Source organism: Miniopterus natalensis, chromosome 9 (assembly GCF_054644295.1).
Source record: "Miniopterus natalensis isolate mMinNat1 chromosome 9, mMinNat1.hap1, whole genome shotgun sequence".
NCBI lineage: Eukaryota > Metazoa > Chordata > Mammalia > Chiroptera > Miniopteridae > Miniopterus > Miniopterus natalensis.
This window is the reverse complement of record NC_142089.1, coordinates 45,728,484-45,750,202: the sequence shown is the minus strand read 5'-3', so window position 1 is coordinate 45,750,202 and position 21,719 is coordinate 45,728,484. Positions and strand designations below refer to the sequence as shown.

The 21,719-nt window shown below is 37.4% G+C and overlaps 1 protein-coding gene across 2 annotated transcripts in view; it reads right to left on the bottom strand.

The window, feature by feature from the left end:
* TNNI3K (TNNI3 interacting kinase) overlaps positions 1-21,719 on the bottom strand; it is a 280,278-nt gene that overhangs the window by 148,709 nt on the left and 109,850 nt on the right. For both annotated transcript variants that reach the window (XM_087820522.1, XM_016216806.2), the window contains 6 exons: positions 13,469-13,555; positions 12,841-12,897; positions 12,019-12,111; positions 11,880-11,937; positions 11,559-11,753; positions 10,687-10,791 (listed from right to left, as the gene is read on the bottom strand). In XM_087820522.1, the coding sequence (XP_087676648.1) occupies positions 10,687-10,791; positions 11,559-11,753; positions 11,880-11,937; positions 12,019-12,111; positions 12,841-12,897; positions 13,469-13,555 (595 nt within the window). The remainder of the gene's footprint in view (positions 1-10,686; positions 10,792-11,558; positions 11,754-11,879; positions 11,938-12,018; positions 12,112-12,840; positions 12,898-13,468; positions 13,556-21,719) is intronic.

Here is a 21,719-nt window from a genome sequence, read left to right as displayed (position 1 = left end):
TAATATTGTTCATTAACGATAGTATTATTTTCCATACCAACAACTGGCAACCAACTTTTGTCCCACCCTATATGTGTGTCGTAGTTGTGCGACAGTTTTCCACCTCTGGATGGTATTATCAAAATTATTTTGTAACGAGCTCTATTAATCGGTTTAAAAATTAAGCACTTATACAAATAAGGATATATAAAAACTAACTCCAATTAATTTCAGGCTCACATGATCTGGGGAAGTATTCAGTGTTATATCTGACCTGGGTTTACTGGTTTAATTAAAGCAAGCATGTCTTTAGAGTTATGCACAAATAATATAATACTTTTATTCTACCTAGGTTTGCTAAAAGTCAGATAGGTTTATGCTATCTCTATTTCAATGTTTGTTAGCAACACCCCCCCAAACCTGGTATAAAATTTTCATAAGTAATAGAAACACAATTGTTAAAAACAAATAAATTAAATAAATCTAAATGAGATAAGAGTTTTTAGGTACAATAATTATGCTTTGTAATATATGTACTCAAAAGTAGCTTCCAAAAGGTTTTTGGTAACTTGAAACTTTAGTTTTACTCAATTAATTAAATGATAAGAATTCATTAAATATCTAGATCATTTCCAAATAAAATAAAATATTTACGTTGATAACTAAAATAGGTTTTTCTAGTTTTGGCTTCTAGTTATAGAGAAACTAAAAGATAAGTTTGAATCTATTAGTAAACTTGCTCTATGCCCCACTGAGAAATTTTCCAAGAAAAAGCTCATATTTCTAGAAATTATAAAAAGTACCAAGTCTGTGAATCCACAGAATGCTAACATAAAGGACAATTCACAATGCCTTATTTATTAGTTTTCATTCATAAATAAGAAATTAAAATTTTTTAAGGATTAAAACTTGTAATTAATATATGTAATTAAGACTACTAGAAATACTAAGGAAACAGCTCTATATGGAAGGAAAGTAATATATATTTGTGGTAAAAGAAGGTATGAGGTATAGAGATAAATTTTTGAGAAAAATAAAAAAGCTAATTTTGTCCTAAAATAAAGGTGGCATTTCTTAATGGGTAAGAGAACAAGGGAGAAACTAAAATGGACATAGAAAAATTTGTAGGAGGTTTGTGAAAAAAGAATCTTGAGAAGGGAATTTTTTAGGCTGGATAAGAGTAAATGAATTTATTATAAGGGTTTTAAAAATAAGCCTTTTTAAAAAACAAAAACAAAAACAAACAAACAAAAAAACCAAAAAAACAATGGTGGGCTGATGTAAAACTAAAATTTTCTTTTCTTTTATCTGCTAAAAAGACAAAGTTTTCTTGGACTTTGCTCCATTTTTGATACTAGATAGTAAAAGGTTTTTCTTTACCTTTTAAAGTAATCTTCCCAGAAAGCAAAGATTTTTGCCTTGGCAACTGTGCTTCACACTGTCTTCGTTAGGTCTTAATACTGAAAGAGCTAAATTTTGCTTACAACTACTTAACTCTCTATATTTGCCTGGGAAGTCTTTAATTGTCACCATGATTAAATGGGTAAGTATTGTTTCACGGTGGCCTATGATCCTATTTGACTAAGTGTTTTAAAATCTTTTGATAGTTTTAAAAAAACTTCTCCTAATCAAATTCTAAGTGAAGCCTTTTTCACCTCTTCTAAGTAAAATTCTTTTGCAAGGTCCCTGGACCATTTCAAAGGATTTGTTCTCTCTTTTTATAAAAAGAGAGATATTAAACTAATTATACTTAGTTAGCATGTTAAATTACAGGGGAAGCATAGTCAAATAAGGGGTGATAAACCTTCTTAACTTACATTGCATGGGCGAATGCTATTAATATGACTATTCTAAAAATTATGTGAAATTCCTAAAAACCTGAAATGTCCTTATATATGAGTAATATAAAGTTATCAGTTATAATTGTAGTCACTATCTTAAAATGTGTGTTGCAGAAATAACCAAATTTCCTTGTCAATTGCATCATAATCAAATATTTAACTCTACCATTTTAAGTCTCTTGTCATTTACAGACAACCGTTGTTTTACTCTGATGCTTTTACAAATGTGCTTCATCTTCAAAGAGATTCAAAGTATACTAGAATACAGGTGTCTGAGAACTTTCAGATCATACCATTGAACTAGATAAGCACTTACAGAATAGTAAAAACACAAAACTGAATTCATAAAACTGCTAACAAAAGATAGAGAGCAATATGAATTCATACATCTGACTGAATTCATTGAGGAGTATGATTTTATGTTTTATTAATTTTTATTTGAAATATTACTGGATCTTTAATCTTTGTTTTCCAATTATAAGGAAACTTTTTTTCTCTTTAACTATCTATAACTTACAGAAATTTGTTGAATTATACCTTTTTAAACACAACTGAAACATTTATCTCCCTACCTGATCCCTCCAATACAGTTATTTGCATAAGTTCACTAAGAATCTGTTCTTCGTGTAATAGGACACAATTAGAAACAGGTTATTTTACCATGGCTTTGACTAGAATATCATGTTTGAGAAAGACATACATAAATTCAGATATGACCAGACGGCTCTAAGGAACTAAGGTTGACTTTGAGGAATCAAAGCCCCTTGGAAATATGGGCCTGGTACTTTGCTTACAGTGTTCCCAGCAACTTCACTGTGGAGTAAAGAAGGATACTCCCTGGCAGATGCAAAAACCTCAGGATATTTTGGTTGAGAAGAGAGGAATGAACCCACATCTAAAGGTATTAACAGGTGAAGTTTGAAGACAAATACTTTGCTTGGCTTCTTAGCCTCAGAGAATATTAAAAGTTAAATGTGAAGATTCCTTCTGAAAAGTTCTAGCAAAGCAGATTTAAAAGAGCTTATATGACCAATTGCTATTCTTGTTTCATTTATATGAATAATCAGGTCGTGTTTATGGAAACTAGATTATTTTGAAAACAAATTAGTCTTAATTTGGCTATCTTTAGTAAAAAAATATAGGGTGATTTTAGAGAGAACAAATGTGTTTTAGTAGAAACTGTAATATTCATTTTGATGTTATATACTAGTTCTATTAATTATCTTTGAGATTTTTGCTCTTTTCCTATAAGCTGGACTGGATCTTGAATTCCTCTGGTTTCCTGATATTTCTCTATAACTCTCCAAACTAATGTGTCCAGTTTTTGTCCTACTTTCCAACTTGAAGTCACTGAGAACTAAAACTGCTTCCTTTTAAGAAGCCACACAAACTAGTTGAACGATATAAACTTCAGAGAAAGTGCCAGCATAACTCATGTTTAGACAGTCCTTGTGCTTGTTCATATAAGTCACTCAGAAAGTCTACCTAAACCCCCAATGACATCATCAGAGACATTTCAAATGACAAAAGATGCTTTGACCCCTACATCTAGAAATCTCTTCTCTTGACTGGCTGCCCTCCAGACTCAGACTGGATTTATAGTCTGCTCTCATAATTAACTACTATTTTCCTGGCTACCATAGAAATACCACTTATTAGATACCTGATTTTTGTACCTTATAGTCTCAACTTTAGAAACCCACCTGCATCACCACCTCCTAAAATAAATTTAACTGAACTGACCTACTATCATGACTAAGAGATTGATCCAATGAGGTGAAACAATCTACCATCTCAACTTTTTTTTAATATCATTATTGATTTCAGAGAGAGGAATGGAGAGGGAGAGAGAAAGATCAATGATGAGAGTCACTGATCGGCTGCCTCCTGCATGCCCTGCACTGCGGATCGAGCCCGCAACCCGGGCATGTGCCCTGACTGGGAATCGAACCTCAATCTCCTGGATCATATGTTGATGCTCAACCGCTGAGCCACACCGTCTGGGCACCAGCTCAACTTTTAATGTGTGAAGCTTCCAGGGAAGTTTCAGAGGAGGGAACTGTGAAGGGCCAAGACATACAGCCCCCCCAAGCCCCACAATGGCATATTAATTATTTTGAATAAAAGTTACCTGAAAAGCAGCCTGTGTAAAAAGGGCATGTTAACCCTCCATTTCTCCTTGAAATGTAGGACATAAATCTCCTCTGTGAAAGGTGCCCTCCTTGCTCCAGGGGGTGGGAGGCTGAGTAAGACACCCCTTATCACCTGAATTAAAGAATTCAGGGCCCACAGGCCTGTAAAAACCAACTGTGTCACTTCTTCATTGATTTACTAGCCACGCCCTCTTTGTTTAGATTTCTTACTAATGAGCACCCAAACCTAACTCTCTTTGTCCTGTCAATTCCTCACAAAATTATTTTTTTCTTTGTTTGAAAAATATAAAAAGCTCCCTGCTTTAATAATTTCTGAGCATCATTTATAATCCCCTATGTGCCTGTATGAAATTGTTTTTTTTCCTATTAATCTGGTCTTATGTCAATTTTGTTATTAGTCCAGCAATAAAAAATCAAGAGGGCTAAAGGAATTCCCCCCTCCCAACAAAGCTGAGGACAGACAGATTGACTTTAAATGGAGACTATGCATGTCAGAAATGGGAATGGAAATTATGACTGAACATCAACACCCGAGTGAAACTCATAAATATGATTAGAGTAATTTGTAGAATTAAATGTCTGAGAAATTCTTTCTGCTGGATATAGTGCAACAAGTTTCTTGAACAGAATAATAATAGTCTTCCTGTGTTTCAATTTTTACTCAAAGAAAATCATGTGTATGTGTATATGTGTGTTTTCATTGACATAGAGCACATGACACACACTGTAACTTATGTTTTTGAGTTTATACAACATTATTTCATAATATATCTCATTATAGTTCATGTTTTTACTCCTGAACCCTGTTTTGATTCAGGGACATATGCCCCACATTCCCAAAGCTAGTCTCATGTCTTTAACACAGCTAACAAAAGTGAATGAGAGTTATTTCAAAATTAAACCATATATAATGCATTTTATTAAATAGCTTTCACTACATTTCCCAATTAGTGATTTTAGTTTATAAATTAAGACACTGTGTTTAAAAACTAAGTATATTTACTATGTAATTACCATTATATTTGTGCAATTGATGCATGATAACCTAGAGCAGACTTTTCAGCTATTGTCTTTACCCAAACCCTGATACCTATTGTCATTGGTGTAAACAGGGTAAACATAGTGCAGACTACTGGCTGCCCACCAAAACATATTTTCTCTTTTCTAAGTACACAGATAGACTATATTTCCAGTACCCCTTGCAGTTAGTCATGACCATATGATTGAATTCTATCCATTGAGATGTGACTGAAGGTGGTGCATGCTACTCTAATGCTTAGCTCATAAAACATTTCATGCACATCTCATATTCTTGTCCCATTTATGTTCACATGAATGAAAATGATCCTCAAGGAGACCCTGGAAGCCACATATTAAAAATGTATCCTGAGTGCCTTCATGGATTGGCACTACCCCAACAAGCTGTGTGTTCATACAATCAAGATACAAACTTGTTTTGGAACCATTAAACATTTTGGGATCTATTACTGCAGCAGATAACCTACTCTAACATACAAATTTCATCTTCAAAAATTGGATAGCTTAGTTGTTTTTTTATCATTACACAAAGCAGCAATGAAATAGGCACAGGTAGCAACTGATTGTTTTATAAGTTTTTTAAATTTGGAGATAGAAAACAACCTTATAATTTTGGACAGAAACATTTCAGAATTACAGGCACCGCTTAAGCCCTGAATCCCGAAGCCCTAAGCCCTAAGGCATCCATTGTATGTAATAATAAACTTCTATGCATCACAAATGGTAATTGAGAAAATTCTCCTTTAAATCATTTTTCATAGAGCTTAATTTTCTCAGAGCTCTAGGTCAGAAAGGTTGGAAGCATCACAGAAACATGGACATGTGATTGCTTATATGTGTACTGATATAATCATATATATATTTATTTAAGTCTTTATATATGTATTGATTTATTATTATGATATGTATTTCTGTAATTTTCCAGAGTTTTGCAGCCTTGAATACCCGTTTGAATTGTGTGCATTGCAATTGTCCAATATTGAAACTTTTATTTCTATTTGGCTGCCTTTAAAGATTCTATACTCTTAGAAACATTTCCAGTATCAACCATTAATTATAAATTAGCTCCAGAATTTGTATTAGGTATAGCACAACTCCCATGTAAACTGCTGGATCATGGACCTTACTCTGTGCCATAGGTACCCTTGTCTTATGGATCTTTGTCTTTTACATTAGTTATTGAATGAACGAATGAGTGAATAAATGACTATACTGTATTTAGGGAGACAATTCTCAAAGTATTTGGCATTATGTTGTGACTCGATTCCCTAATATCCCCATTCCATTCTGCCAACATAGAAGAATGAGACTGTATGGCAAATGGTCAAGAGATGTAATTGGCATTAGACTAGAAGATAGTTCTCAATGCTGCCTGCATACTGGAATCACCTGGAGTGCTCTCTAAAAATATGATACCAGGGCCCCACTCCTGGAGATTCTGACTTAAGTAGCATCAGAATTTTCTTCGAGTTCTCCCACAGATTCTAATGTGTGGCCAGAGTTGAGGACCACTGCACTAGAACCATGTTTCCTCTCCTTGCTTGATCATAAGAATTAAGTGGTAATTTTGCTTAAAAGTATAGATTCTCAGGCCCAGTTTAGGATATTCTCAATCTGTGCTTTCAAGTGAAGAGTCTTTGAAATTTTTTTTTTAATGAGGGTCCCCAGATCGTTCTTATAATTGAGAAATTTTGTGAAATACTTCATTGGGCTCTAATCTCTGCTAGAAAAAGTGTTATGGTGTGTCATTCTCAGCTGTATCCCCAGGCATAGTATAGATTCTGGCTCATATCAAACATTCAAATATTTTTAATTAATTAATTCATTAACTTACTTTAAAAGTGGAAATAAATTTTTAAAATGGACAAAATTTAACTTGCCACTTTGACCAGTTTTATACTAGAGAATTACAAAAGTAGCGTTGTGAAGTATTTCACAAGTTTCGATGGGTTCTCTTTCAAGATTTACTATAAGTATTAGAATGTAATCAATTGATTGGCCTGCATTTGCTATTCAGAATTCTCTGCTGGATTGTATCTGCCAATGAGTGCTAAATGATTTCTGAATAACTGCTTATTAGAAAAGCCGCAAGTGAAAGGAACGGCTGAGAGCGGGCTCTATGAGAACTGAGGGATACAACTGTATTAAGAGTTAGATCACTAGAAAAACAATGAACAATTTGTTTATTTGTACTTGATTGTTTTTTTCCAAAAATGCAGGGCTTTTATATTTGGTATTCAATTGAATGGCAAATGCACACTTCAACTTAAAAACAATTATTAAACTTTTTACCAATAATTTTTTCTTTGATATTTTCTGAAATCTTCACTAATTTAGTTAAATGTCATCTTAAAAATTAAAATTCTTTTAGCCCTTACCAGCTTTGTCATTTTAAATTAGCTGTCATTTGTCATCAGTAAGTTGGCTATTTTTAAACTATCATTAATTATTTTCCTTTATAGTCACCCGGATAAGCTGACACTCAAAACCCAACAGTGAGTCTTTCTCAGATCTAGACCTAGACCTCCAATTAATTAGTTGTGTTATATAAAAAGAAATATCTATATGTATGAGAATATTCTGGAGTGTTTTTACCATTCTTGACATATCAAAGAACAAGTGAGGCATTAATAGCAATAACATGGCATTTTTATAGTGCTTTGCAGTTTACAAAATGCTTTCATATGCATATCTCATGGGAGTGCCATGGTCACTTTGACGGAAGTATCACTATTTCATTGTTTACAGTGCTGCTATACTACATATTTATGCAGGAAAAAGACCACTTGTTTGATCCATATATGTTTGCAATGATGCCTTGGTTAAAGGTCAAACAATTTGGAAAATGTACTTCTCCAAGAAAACATAGACAATTGCTGGTATTAAGTAAAAATCTTTAAAGTCTAGCTATAAACCATGCTTTGCAAGCTCTAATGCCACAAAATGAATGTATGAATTGGGCCAAGTATAAGTGGGTAAGTTGGTAAGTGGTGGGGTCTACAACAAACTGGAATGTACATTCCTGCACACAGCTATACACATTTAGAAAATATTTAAACATTATGCACCAAAGAAAACATATCTGTATGCCTCATATGCAACCTCTGCTCCACAGTTACAGAACATAGGGTGTAGAAAAATAAAAAAAAAACAAGAACACAAGCACAAGGAGATGATAGAAAACATGGTTTGGGTTGCAGGAATTAAACTTGTTAAGGATTGAGTTACAAAGAGCAAGGTTGATAAATATGGCTGATGCTCATCCAGTATCACCAGCCTCCTATCTTCCTGTTTTGACTTGGTTTTGTTGTTGTTGTTGGGACAAAATAGTGTTAAGAACACTAGTGATGGGACCTTGCACTTTTTAGACAGTTTCCTTACCAGTAAAATGAAGATAATAACAACATTATAGAATTATTGTAAGATTAAATAAGAACATGCATGAGAAGGGATTAGCAGAGGTCCTTTCACCATTTAAGTGCTAAATAAATGGTAGGTATTATCATCATTCTCATTATCATTAAAAAACAAACAAACACTTCCTTACTCATCCCTTGAACTTCTCCTTAGTATATGCTAAAGATGAAAATTAACTTTCAGACTTGCATAGTAAGACACTTGCCATGGGTAAGGCAGAGTTTTTTCCTTTCATCAAACAAGTAACTAACCATAAAACCGAATGTAAAGCATCCCCTCTCTCTGGGCTGATCAATAAACTTGAATAGCCTCTTCCCTTTAGAACTATAAAAGGTATTGGGCAAGTTAGTCAGACTCTAGCAACAACTAGGCCATTGCTTCCAAAAATGACATTCATAGAAACTCTCCAAGAATTTGGTTCAGTTAAAAACGCATTGATTGTTCATCCTCTCTGAGATGAAGAGAACAGGATCTCTTCCCTTCCCTGGAAAGGCTGATCTTTTACAAAGATGCTGGATTAATCTTTCCATAGTACAGTTCCAAATTTGTGATCCCTACTTCAAACATCCTCAGGGCCTCCTCGCTTACAGAATTACCAAAGGCTAGCAATTTCTGATTTCTGTGCTTTTGTTCCAATTTATTTTCTAAAGCTTTTCCCAATAGTCTGCTTCATACATTACATACAATAACATAAATTTATATATTTCAGCCACTAAAATGAAAGTATGCATTGTTCCTCTATATGCCTTTAGCTTTTTGTGTTTGTTTTTCAATCCTCATTCAAGGATTTTTTTCCCCATTGCTTTTCAGAGAGAGTGGAATGAAGAGAGAGAGAGAGAGAGAGAGAGAGAGAGAGAGAGAGAGAGAGAGAGAGAGAGATATCGACTGGTTGCCTCAGCACTTGCCCAGACTGGGACGGAGAACTGAGCATGCAACCAAGGTACATGCCCTTGGCTGGAATCAAACCCGGGACCTTTCGGCCTGAGGGCAGAAACTCTACCACTGAGCCAAACCAGCTAGGGCTGCCTTTAACTTCTTAATCTCTATTTTACGTGTTCCCTGAGCCTAGAATGCTCCTCCAAATTCTATCCACCCTTCAGGGATGTCACCTCTTCCATGCAGTTATTTCTAAAGCACTCAGAAGCATTTAATCTTCTTTTTGAAAGTTTATAGAAAATTTTCACTACCTGGTTTATAGAACTTGTTATTTTATAATAAATATATTTAGGTAGTGTTTTTATTCTCTACTAAAGCATGAGTGCTCCCTGAGAACGCAGTCTATGGCAGTTTCACTTTGCAAGCTCTAGTGTGCCAAGTATGAAGACTCTAAAGCATGGTAGCTCCCTAAATACTTGCTGAAGAAATTACTAAGTGGAGTAACTAAGTCAGTTAGTTAACGTTTAGTAGTTTTAGATCTGTTGACTTTATACAAAAGACTATATGTGGTATTGGTATGAACCCTATTGATAATCATGAAATGAAAGTAATTGGTTTCAATATTCTGATTTGTTCTATAAACTAGACCAGTGGTTTTCTAGCTGTTCTCCACAGTACCTTTGGGATTCCACAGAGGCAGCCCAGGAATCTCTCTCCTTGGGAGTGGGACATGGTAAGCAGACAGAATTACCTATACTCTACACTCTGCCTTTGAGAAAAACTGCTCCATTTTGTATACCGGCTTTCCTCTAAGACTTTGTTTGGAGAAAACTTTCACTGTTTAAAAGAATTGTCTTTGAAATCCCTGGGGATTCCACCTCTGGAAATCTCTGATTCTATATTTGTTTCTAGTCTCTATTCCACATGAACACATCTTCACATAAAAACTAGGTAAATGAGCTGCTGTGTTTTAGCTGAGCTTACAAAAATACCAAAATAGTGGCACAAAAGCAATGTTTCAGATAATTTTATATCAGGTCCTCCTATTGCACCTGACTTTGAGACATGACATCCTTTAACGGGGATCGATTTCAAACCTTGATCTGATTTCTTTGACCTAAGAAACAGTGAGCTGGTGAATCTTACAGGTATCACTACCTTTCTGGAAAATTTTTAATGGATTTAAAAGATCCCTGAGAGGTTATTATATAGCTTTCTACTTCTGTAAAACACAATAACAAAACTTTATATTGCCCAGGCTTACCCACAGAGTAGAAAACCCTGATCTGTAATAAATCTAAAATGTATCTTCACTGAAATTTGTCTTACACTTGTAGTCAGTTACACGATTCTAAGTTCATTATTTAGGGGGAAAAATATACCTGTTCAAGTCACGATGTATAATTGGCTGTGTCAGGTTGTGAAGGTACTCCATACCTTTGGCAACATCTACGGCAATAACTAACTTAGACTGCAAATCAAGAATCCTAGAATTTAAAAATAACATTTAATGAGGATGAAATGGTCAAAGTCAATACCATATATTTCTAAAAGAAATCAATGGTGTATGTGATCTTTTATTCTGTATAATTTCTGCCTGTTTTTCTCTAATGCAGAATAAGCTAAAAATTCAACAAATCTTGAAAAATAGCTTTTAAAATCTTGAAAAACATCAGATAATGTTTAATTATAGATCAATTCAGACACCAAACTCTTTTATTTAAAATATTCTACTTGATTTCATAATATTTGTAATATTATACTAAGTTGCTTTCTAGTATCATAAAAATGAAATCTACTATAATCACTGAGTGGAAACCACATTCTAATTACTGTATGCACAGATCTAGAAAGTCAATTCAAATTAGACTTGTGCAAGACCATTCTTTTTAAAAAATTTTTAAAGTAAACACTGTCAATAATGACCCCTGGCAATTATTTTATCTGAGTTTACATATATCTGCTTCATTGGTATGTTAAATTTAGCCTAATAATTATAAGCTTCAGTTACTAATTTAAATTCCTTGAATTTATTATCTTCAACTGAATTCCATTTAAGAAAGCACTGAAGTATTTGTATTCACTAATTGTTGGGCATAAATTATTAGCCACCTTTAAAATGCCACATTTCCTAGCACTCAGAGATTTCAGAGGGTAAAGTCTTAGCCCAAGCAGAAAGCCTCGGAGGTGTTTGTTGCCAGGGTAATTCCAACGACACGTAAAGTAATAATAACTCAGAACAAGAGACCCATACCTCTTCTGTTCATGAAGGAGGGAGAATAGGGAACCCCCAGATATGTACTGAGTGACGATGGCAAACTGGCTGGGATCATTCAAACAAGCTCCCACAAACTGAATTACACAGGGATGATTGAGCCGGCAGAGAATGGACACTTCTCGGCAAAACATATCCACATCTGACTTGGAGCAGTAGGTGTTGGCTCGATAACTAGCAATGGTAGCAACAGGAAATCCTCAGTCAACAGATAAATCAAAGCAAGGGGCCCACCATTCATATGCTTCTTAAAGTGCACTGTTCCACTCGCATGGTTAATTTTCTCATTTGCTTGCTTACCGTTTTATTGCCACTATTTTATTTCTGCATCGTCCCTTATATACTTTCCCAAAAGAACCTAAAATTGTTTAAGAGAAATAAATAAAGACATTATCTTGAGCTCATTAAACTAAAGCTGACTAGTATTTTTTTAGGTTACCTGAGCCGATAATCTCATGGAACTCAATTTCTGAGAGCTGAAGATGGAAATGTGAAGGTAATCCAGCCCTTAGGAGGAGAACATCTGCCTTCTCTGCAAACAGGAGTTATTTTATTTTTTAAGATAAAACACACATGTGGATGTGCACACATGCATGCACAAATGTAAATTACTTAATCAAAATATCATTCCCTAGTAACATTTAATTTTTCAGCTGTAATTGACTACTAGAAGATCCTAAAACCTTATTACAAATGATCCCTGCATTAAAAGCATGTTACTTCTCTCTCTGTTACTGGACCTTTATTATCAAGGCTAAGAGTTTATTCCTGATCTGATCAAAAACTAGCTTGTCTGCATGCCGAGGCAACCCTGGAGTACAGTTCATATCACACCATGATAAAGAGTCTTATCTGGTCAATCCCTGCAACCTATCACACTAGGCTTAGCCAGAGATCCATAAACCAAACCTCAAAGGGATCCCAATTAGATGTCAGGAAATAAGCACATAAATCATTCAGAGGAACCATCCAAAACCAAAAATAAATTTAAAAGACTTCAAATTCTAAATAGTTAGATATAAGTTTAACTGTTTAAGTTGAATTAAAATTTTCACTGTTAATACCTTTATGAAATGAGAGGCATATTCAAGTACAACAGCAAGTGAGGTTAATTATAGAAAGAATGGTATATTGATAATATTGTTTATGCTAACAAAATGGTCATCATCTGTACTATGTAAAACAAAATAGAAAGTTACCACAGTTGAGGTCATAGTTATCCTTAGTAATAAAATATAACAACTGTACCATATTAAAATACCTTTTGTCATGCTTTTGATCTTCCCCAAGGGGGATGGAACAGATACATAGGAGCCATCTAGAAATCAAATTATATTATAGCATTGAAAGTAGCAGTTTTTTTCCTCCATGAAAGTTAAACATTATTTTTTTTAAAAGAACAGGTGACAAATTTGCTAAGAAAATCTAGTGAGACTATAGCTTAAACCCAGGTTTTTCCCTGGATACTAAAACCGTACAGCAAGTATTTATTTACAGAGCACATAAAACAATTAAAAATCCAAGGTCTAGCAGACTCCAGCAGATTTAATTTGTGACTGGATAAGAGTATTCTCAGTCCTGTTTTAATAGGTTACTGAAATGGAAAATGACTGCTCTCAGCTTACCCAGGCCTTCCTAGTCATGAACCAGCCTCATGAACGGCCACTCCAGGGAATGTTGAACTTGAGGGAGCTACAGATTGGTGAGTCAGAAAGTAGCCTCGGTGGAGGCTTCTTTATTTTCAGCCTCATGCAGAAATAAGTTTTCTTAAAAGAAAGCTAATCTGACCTGCTCTCCTCCCTCATCCCAGAATGACAGTAAGAGAAATATAGGTTTACCTTCAGGCACAATATTGTACTAGCAACAAAAATTGAATTAGGAAGGGGTACCTCCTCCAGGCTGAGAATATTCATTACAGGGCAGCTCATCCTGTGGTCTCTTATAATGCTTCAGGAGTGTGACGATTGCATCATGTCCTTTATGAAAACAGAAAAAGGACCGAAGGTCTTAATTTTTGTTTGATCTACTCAGTTTACCAACCAATCCAAAAATGACCAGGGGTAGCTTGAAACATAGGATGCATTTTAAGAGAAAATATATTGCAATAGAAATTTAATTCATTCATTCACTCATTCAAAATAACTCATTAATATTCTACTATATGAGGCACTATGTTAGGCACTATGTTAGGCACTGTGTTGGGTACTGGGGATACAATGAACAGGGTGATTATGGTCCTACCCTTAAGAAGCCTAGTGTAGTTGAACAAATAAAATGATGAGAATTTCTAAATGAGGAAATATCAAGTGCTATAGGAGTATATAATAAGGGGACCATTTAAAGGGTGAACAGCACATATGGTAACTAGAAAGGAGAGATGTATTTGCTGTGATTGCATCACGTGGCAGTAAGAGAACTTCATGCGGTTGGTAACTGCAGCATCACATGGCAGTAAGACAATTCATATAAGTCCTTGGGGCAGGAGACTGCTGGCTGCCCACCAATATTTGTGCTCCTCATTCAGGGAGTGATTTTGTCACTGGGAATGGCTGTCTACCTAGGGACAACAGTTCTCCATCACCTTTGCATCCAGTTATGGTCTTGTGAAAAATTCTCACCAAGGGACCAGGAGCAAAAGTGATAAGAGTTCCAAGTCTGGGCTTTGAGAAACTGGCGAGCCTTTCTTCTTCCCCAACTGACTGCTGGATGCAGAGGGTTCTGAGACCCTAGGGGATGGGAGAAAGCCATCCACTGACCGGAAATTCCAGTCGTGGGCTGTTACGCAACTGAGATGTAAATTTCTATTATATATAACAACATCAAAATTATGGGGTTTATTAATGGCAGTAGAGACTTATTGTGAAAGATTTAAAATGCTAAGTGCTCCTCTGAGTAGACCAATGATTTTAAATAGAGCTAAACTTTGATACTATTTTATGTTTTCACTATAAAAAATAATCTACTGAAACTAATTTGTACAAGAGGAAAACAAAGTCAGCCTTAAAGACCCTGCCAAGTGATTTGTGAAATGCAAAATAATTCACTGTAAAAATGGCAAACTTTAGAAACTAAAAAAAACAATTCCTAGCTAACCACAAAGGGTTCATAGTTAACACTGGTTCAGAATACACCTAGCTAATATATAGAGCATATGCTGAGAGTCATGCCTGTTTCTCAAATCCCCTCTTTAAAAAAGAATTAGAATTAACAGGGCTTTTAAGATCATGAGATGGAATATTTACTAGCATAAAAGCTCTTCCAAATGTAACACCCCAAGACCAATTTCTTCAAAAAATAAACAAAAAATTTTGTGATTACAATTGCTTCAACTTGTAGTAAAACTGAATTCTACAGAGTTAACAACAGTATCCATTTTCTGACCATCCTTAGCTTTCTATTTATTACTGGTGAATTCGTGATTTTTTCAAGTCATAAACATAAGTTATAATGAAATAATGAGGAGCCAGCCCTATTAGCACTCTTTCTCTAGAGTCTCCTGAGCTCACAGTCAGGGAAACTATAAGACCCAAATGCCATTGCCTAACAGTCAAATCTATAAAGAGCCTACCAGGCAGAAGGAACAAAAAATATGCAGGTCACAAGATGGGAGCAGACATGTCATGTTCAGAAAATGAAAGAAGGCAGTGTGGTTGGAACATTGCCAGCAAGGATGAGAGTGGTACCAGCCTGGGTTAGAGAAGTAGGTAAGCACACATCACTTGGAGAGGTGCTTCACCAATGTCTTAGTGTGTATAAGAATCACCCAGAGTACATGTTAAACCACAGATTCCTGAGCTCAACACCCAAACATTCTGATTTAAAATGTCTATGGTGGGACCCCAGAATTACTTTCCAAAAACGTCCCAGATATGCTGATCAGCAGTCTACCTTCTGATACTATTGACATGGATAGATATTTATAGGCTAGGATAAGGAGTTTGGATTTTAATGTAGATGAAATGGGGAACCACTAAAGGATTTTTTTTTTAATTTATCTTTATTGTTGAAAGTATTACAGGTGTCCCATTTTTCCCCAAATTGACCCCCTCCACCTTGCTCCCACCCCCTCCCTGTTATTGACTGTGTCCATGGCTTATGCATATATGCATGTAACTTCTTTGGTTAATCTCTTCCCACCCTCCACCCCCTTCCCTCTTCCCTCAGAAATATGATTGTCGGTTGCATGCGTCAATGTCTCTGGATCTATTTAGTTCGACAGATTCTTTTGTTCATTAGCTTCTTCTTAAAGAAGACCCTTCAACTTTTCCTGTAGTGCTGGTCTGGTGGTGATGAACTCCTTTAGCTTTTTCTTATCTGTGAAGCTTTTTATCTGACCTTCAAGTCTACGTAATAGCTTTGCTGGGTAGAGCAATCTTGGTGGTAGTTCCTTGTTTTTCATCACTTTGAATATTTCTTGCCACTCCCTTCTGGCCTGCAAAGTTTCTGTTGAGAAATCAGCTGAGTCATATGGGTGCTCCCTTGTAGGTGACTAATTGCTTTTCTCTTGCTGCTTTTAAGATTCTCTCTGTCTTTAACCTTTGACATTTTAATTATGATGTGTCTTGCTGTGGGCCTCTTTGGGTTCCTCTTGTTGGGGACACTCTGTGCTTCCTGGGCTTGTAAGTCTATTTCTTTCCCCAGGTAGGGGAAGTTTTCTGTAATTATTTTTTCAAATAGGTTTTCAATTTCTTGGTCTCTTTCTTCTCCTACTGGCATCCCAATAATACAAATGTTGGGCCTCTTGAAGTTGTCCCAGAGGCTCCTTATGCTATCTTCATATTTCTGGATTCTTTTTTCTTTTTGCTCTGGTTGGGTGTTTTTTGTTTCCTCATGTTCCAAATTGCTGATTTGATTCTCAGCGTCCTCTACTCTACTGTTAATTCCCTGTAAATTCTTCTTCATTTCAGTTCATGAAGCCTTCATTTTAAATTGGTACTTTATTATGTCAACAATTTTCTCAGTTGTTTTTGTAATAATGTGCTTGAGCATCTTTATTAACAAAATTCTGAACTCTGCATCTGTTAGTTTGCTTGGATCTATTTCAATTAGTTCCTCTTCTAGAGATTTCTTCTGTTCTTTCCTTTGTGACATGTTTCTTTGCCTCCACATTTTGGCTGCTTCCAGGTGTTTGTTTCTATGTATTAGGTAGATCTGCTATGTCTCCTGGAATTGGTAGAGTGGCTTTGTGTAGTAGGTGTCCTGTAGGGTTCAGTGGCTCAGCCTCCCCAGCCACCTGAGCTGCGCCTTCTAGGTGTTCCCCTGTGTAGGCTGTGTACTATGACCTGTTGTAATTGAGCCTTGGTTGCTGTTGGCATCACTGGGAGGAACTGACCCCCAGGCCAATAGGCTGTGAGGACCAGCTGCAACTACAGCCAAAGAGCTGCTGTGCTGGAGACACCCCTATGGAGCAGGATTTACATCAGTGGAGCTTTGGTGTTCACTGAGTCCACCCCTTGAGTGTGTCACTCATGGATGTGGTAGGGTTGTAATCTAATGCAGTCGAATCTGACCACCAGGTGCACTGTCTCTGGGGCCTCCTGGGAGGTGCAAAGTCAGCTTGTGCCAGTGCCCTGCCCAGGGCCACCCAGCATGAGCTACACAGCAAACCATAGATGGCTGCTACTCCTGCTGGGCTTTGCGTTGTCCAGGAGAGGCCAAGCTATGAGCCAATGAAGGCTGCCGCTAGGGCCAGGCCTGGGGCCACTTATCAAGCCGTATGGGGCCCGCTGCTGCTTGTTTGAGAGATTTTAGGAAAGTCCTAAGCATGGGGCTCGAGAGGCCACTTGCACAGAAAAGCCCCTGGAAATGGCCTGGATGAGCCTGCAGGTGGGGAGGGCGGGGCCTCCAGGAATCAAGGGGCTGGGCCAAAGGTGTGAGTCAGGTGCTGGCGATTCAAACATGGCGCCTGCCTGCCGGCTGTGTGCGGGGAGGACTCGCCAAAGTAGCATGGCCTCTGCCAGCTCTTCTGCCTGGGAGAAAGCAGCCCCTCCAGCTGTCACCCGGATTTCAGGCAGGTTATCTCCTCCCCAAGTGTCCCAGGTTTCTTTCCAGCTGCTGCCCGGCGCTGGGCTCAGAGGGAGCACACCTGAATGAGTCCCTGCGACCCTCAGGACAGTCCTCACTGGTTTCACAGCCTGAAGTTGTGGGGACGTCTCTTCCCAGCCCTGGAGCCCTGGGCTGGGGGCCTGATGTGGTGCTGGGACCCCTCGCTCCTCCGGGAAACCCCCACCACCTAGATTCCCTCCTGGGTTTAACCTGAGGCCCCGGGTGTGGGCCCCCGGCCACTTCTCCATGATTCAGCCACGATCCACCCACGTCTCCGCCCCTGCTACAGCTCTCGTTGCTCCTTCAGTTTCCTGGTTGTGGGGCTTCTGTTCAGCCAGGTCTCAGGAGGCTCTGAGTGATGGTGATTCTATATTTTAGTTGTAATTTTGATGTGGTTTTGGGAGGCGGCGGGTGCAGCTGTTACCTACCCTGCCATCTTGTTTCCTCCTACTAAAGGATTTTAATTAGTTGAGGGACATAATTTATTGTATTGTTTTTTAAAAATCCCCACTTACAAATTAGAACTGATAATGCATCTTCATTAGGCTGTGGTAAAGAGTAGGTAAGATAATATTTGTAATATGCCTAACAGTTCTAACATATAAATATGCCCTTTGGATCTTTTCACTCTTTTCTGGCCTTACTGTTCTGCCCTAAGAATTGTAAAGGAGATTGGTAACTCCTTTATGGAACTTTAGAGATATTTCATAAATACCAATATATTCCATTTCTATTACTGCTTTGTTAATTACCACAAACTTAGTGGCTTAAACAATACTATTTTATTACATTATAGTTCTGGTGGTCAGAAGTCAAACATGGTTCTCACTAGGCTAAAAATCAAAGTATTGGCAGGCCTGCATTCCTTTCTAGAGGCCTTAGGGGAAAATCCATTTCCTTGCTTTTTCCAACTTCTAGAGGCACCAACATTCCTTTCTATATTTTTCTATACCTTTCCTCAAAGCCCTCAATGTCTGGCTGAGTCCTTCTTACAGCATGTTGCTCTGACCTTGGCTTGTGCCTCCCTTTTTCACATTTAAGGGCCCCTCTTATTATATCGGGCCCACTGGGATAATCCCTCTCTCTCAAAGTCAGCTAATTAGTAGCCTTAATTCCACCTGAAACCTATAATCTCCTTTGCCATGTAAGGTAGGGAGCTCACAGGTTCCAGGGAATAGGGCCTGGACATCTTCGGGGACCCATAGCTCTGCCTACCGCATCCAATGTGATGAACATTTTAGTGTGTTTTGTCTGTGCATTGGTTCTGCCTTCCCCATCTCTGAAGGCCATTTTAGCCTCAGGACAAAAGTAACACCACTAACCAAAACTTTTCTCTGGAATTAAAACACCTCTTCATCTGTCCTGCTTCTGGATTCCTAGGTTCTGAAGTTCTGTCTGCTCCTCTCCACATGGTCTGCCCCAGCTTTAATAGGACCTGTGGTGGTTTTGGAGTTGTTCTTTAACTTTATTTGGTCTTAAGTGTTTGGGACCAGGGATAAAAACAAAACAATACAAAATTGTTTTTTTCTGTTTTTCCTAGGAGAGGCATCTTTGGGGAAAGAAAACAACCCAAACCCCAAGCATTTACTCAAGCACAACAGAGCTTAATTCACTGAGCCTGCATCCTTGCCTCGCCTGTCTCAGCTCTGCTGTTGGACTGACTGCGGCTGACAAGCCAAGAGAGAACTCCCGCTTTCCCTAGTGAAGCAGAAACCCACATCTTGAATCCTGAGCGCCTGTGCAAGTCAGTGATCACACCCTTGATGTTACCTTTCATTTCAACAGCTCTCTTGGCTCCACTTGCTCTGAGCAGTTTTAATTTCCTGCCAGCACAGTGGCACAATTTGCTGGCATTTTCTTTGGGATGCTTTTCATCAAGAGCCTAATGAGTGCCTGGGTTCTGGCTGATGATAAGCATGAGGCTGCCAGGGAAATGCCAAGAGGCCCTCTCCGTTCTGGAAGGCATCTCCGCCTGATTTCCCACCTCCTGTGAACAGTGGGCTGAGGCGCACACGTATGGGAAATTCTCCACAGCTATCACTGCTCTGACAAACTACCAAAGTGTATGCAAAGAAACCTGAAAACTACTAGGGCCTAGATCCCTGAAACTTGGCCACAAGCAGTTAAGCAGAAAAAATGCTCTGAAGGCACTCACTAAATAGACATGTTAAGCCAAATTCCTGATAATGGATACACCCTGATAACCAAGGTACACTAATGGAACACATCCAGAGATAATCAAACTTCCACTAATTAAATAAAATGTTTTCCTATATCTCAGAATTTGCTATCTACATCCAAGCATTTTACCCAAATAAGAGATTGCTATGCTATTAGCCTAATGCAGCTATAATAATGATTTTCACTTTCAGAGTATTATTCATTGGAGCCCCTGAGGGTTTTGGCAAATGAGACTCTATTGCTGGCTTGAAGTCTCTTTCATTGCTTGCTCCCTACTCTTCCAGTCCTGTCTGTATTCCCCAAATTCCATGCTTTCCTTTTAACTTGTCTTCTTCTTGTGTTCCTTTATTCCTTACACTTGGAGAAATCTCCTCTGCCCCCTTCAAGGCTCTTTGCTTTCAACTACTTGAATAGCTTTTTATTTTAAAACCTAGGTTGTTGGTTAAGGCTACAAGTCGATCCAAAGGGCTGTTACAAAGACAGTATAATCTACATCGTGGTCATGTACTCGACAGAGGAGTCATAGTTATTTAAGAAGAAAACATACACATTTTATTATTTCCCTATAAGGCTGTTTCTCTGTCCCACCATTTGATTTTAGGAACAATGAATGCTATTTGTTGCTATAAGAAATTATTTTAAGATCATAGAAGAAATCTTGCTATAAAATTATTTTAAGAACTAGGTCTGAATATTAATGGTAAATGATGCTAGCACTGAAATCTTCTTCCTGACTTTGTAACTCTGAGGCCCTTCAGGTCCAAGGTCAAGTAGAGAACATGGGTATTTGGTCTTGATTACAGAAGCCGAGGAATTTCTATTGACCTCATGTGTCCCACATGTCCAGGTCATCAAAAGAGCAGTCTGTCTCAAAGAATAAAATGTTCACAGCAGTGATACAGATAAGATTTTGCTCAATATTTCATTATCTTCTCTTCTCATCATTTTAAAAACTAACTTTCCAGAAGCACTGAAAAGTGGGATCAGAGGGTGGCTGCTGCTGCTTGCCCTTCTATGACTCATCTTCCTCCTGACAGTCGAGGTCCCACACACTGTCAATTAAATCAAAGGCAACAAAAATTCCAAACTTGCTGCATGTTCTCATGAATTGAATCTGAAAGATGTTTAATTTTATATAACAGAGAGGGAGCACACATTCCCTTTCCCCCCTTACCCTTGTCCCTTAATCACCAGGCCCAAAGAAGAATGCCACCCGCCCTTCACCTTCAGATTAGAATCCACAAGCATGAATGTTTTTGCAGAAGAACATTATATACAAACCAAGTCACCTTAGCTTTCCTCTTTCTTTTTTCTCTCTCCTTTCCATTGGTCTTTCTTTTTCCTTCCCTTTCCTTTCCTTCTACAAATATTTATTGAGCACCCATTAGGAACCAACTCAAATATCATCTTCCCAGGGAATGTCTCCATGATGTTTCAGTTTTAAATTGCATCCTTGAACTTTTTACTCACCATTGCATTTCCTATTTTATTCATAGCACTTATCTGATAGTTTTCATTTCTTTCCTTGCTTGCAGCCTATGTCTTCCTGCTAGAAACACAGACTTCTTATGAACAGGGAGATATTGTCTGTCTAATTCACTGTCTTATTTCAGTTCCCAGGACACTGTCCATCACATTTTAGGTTTGTAAAAAATTTTTGTTTGAATGAATGACTGGTACAAGATAATGTTGAAATACTCTTTACTCATAGAGAATTCTCCCTAATAGAAAAGAAAAAAATAATTCTATAAATGTTCACTCAAATTTTATTTATCCAGGCTTGCTCTAGGATGAAAGGTAGAGAATGCTGTGAACATGCATATTAGAGCTATTTTACAACAGGCTGGAGAGGTCAGAGAAGAGTCCCTTGAGGAATTGTTTTGTAAGCTAGACTTGAAAGATCAGTGTGAGTTG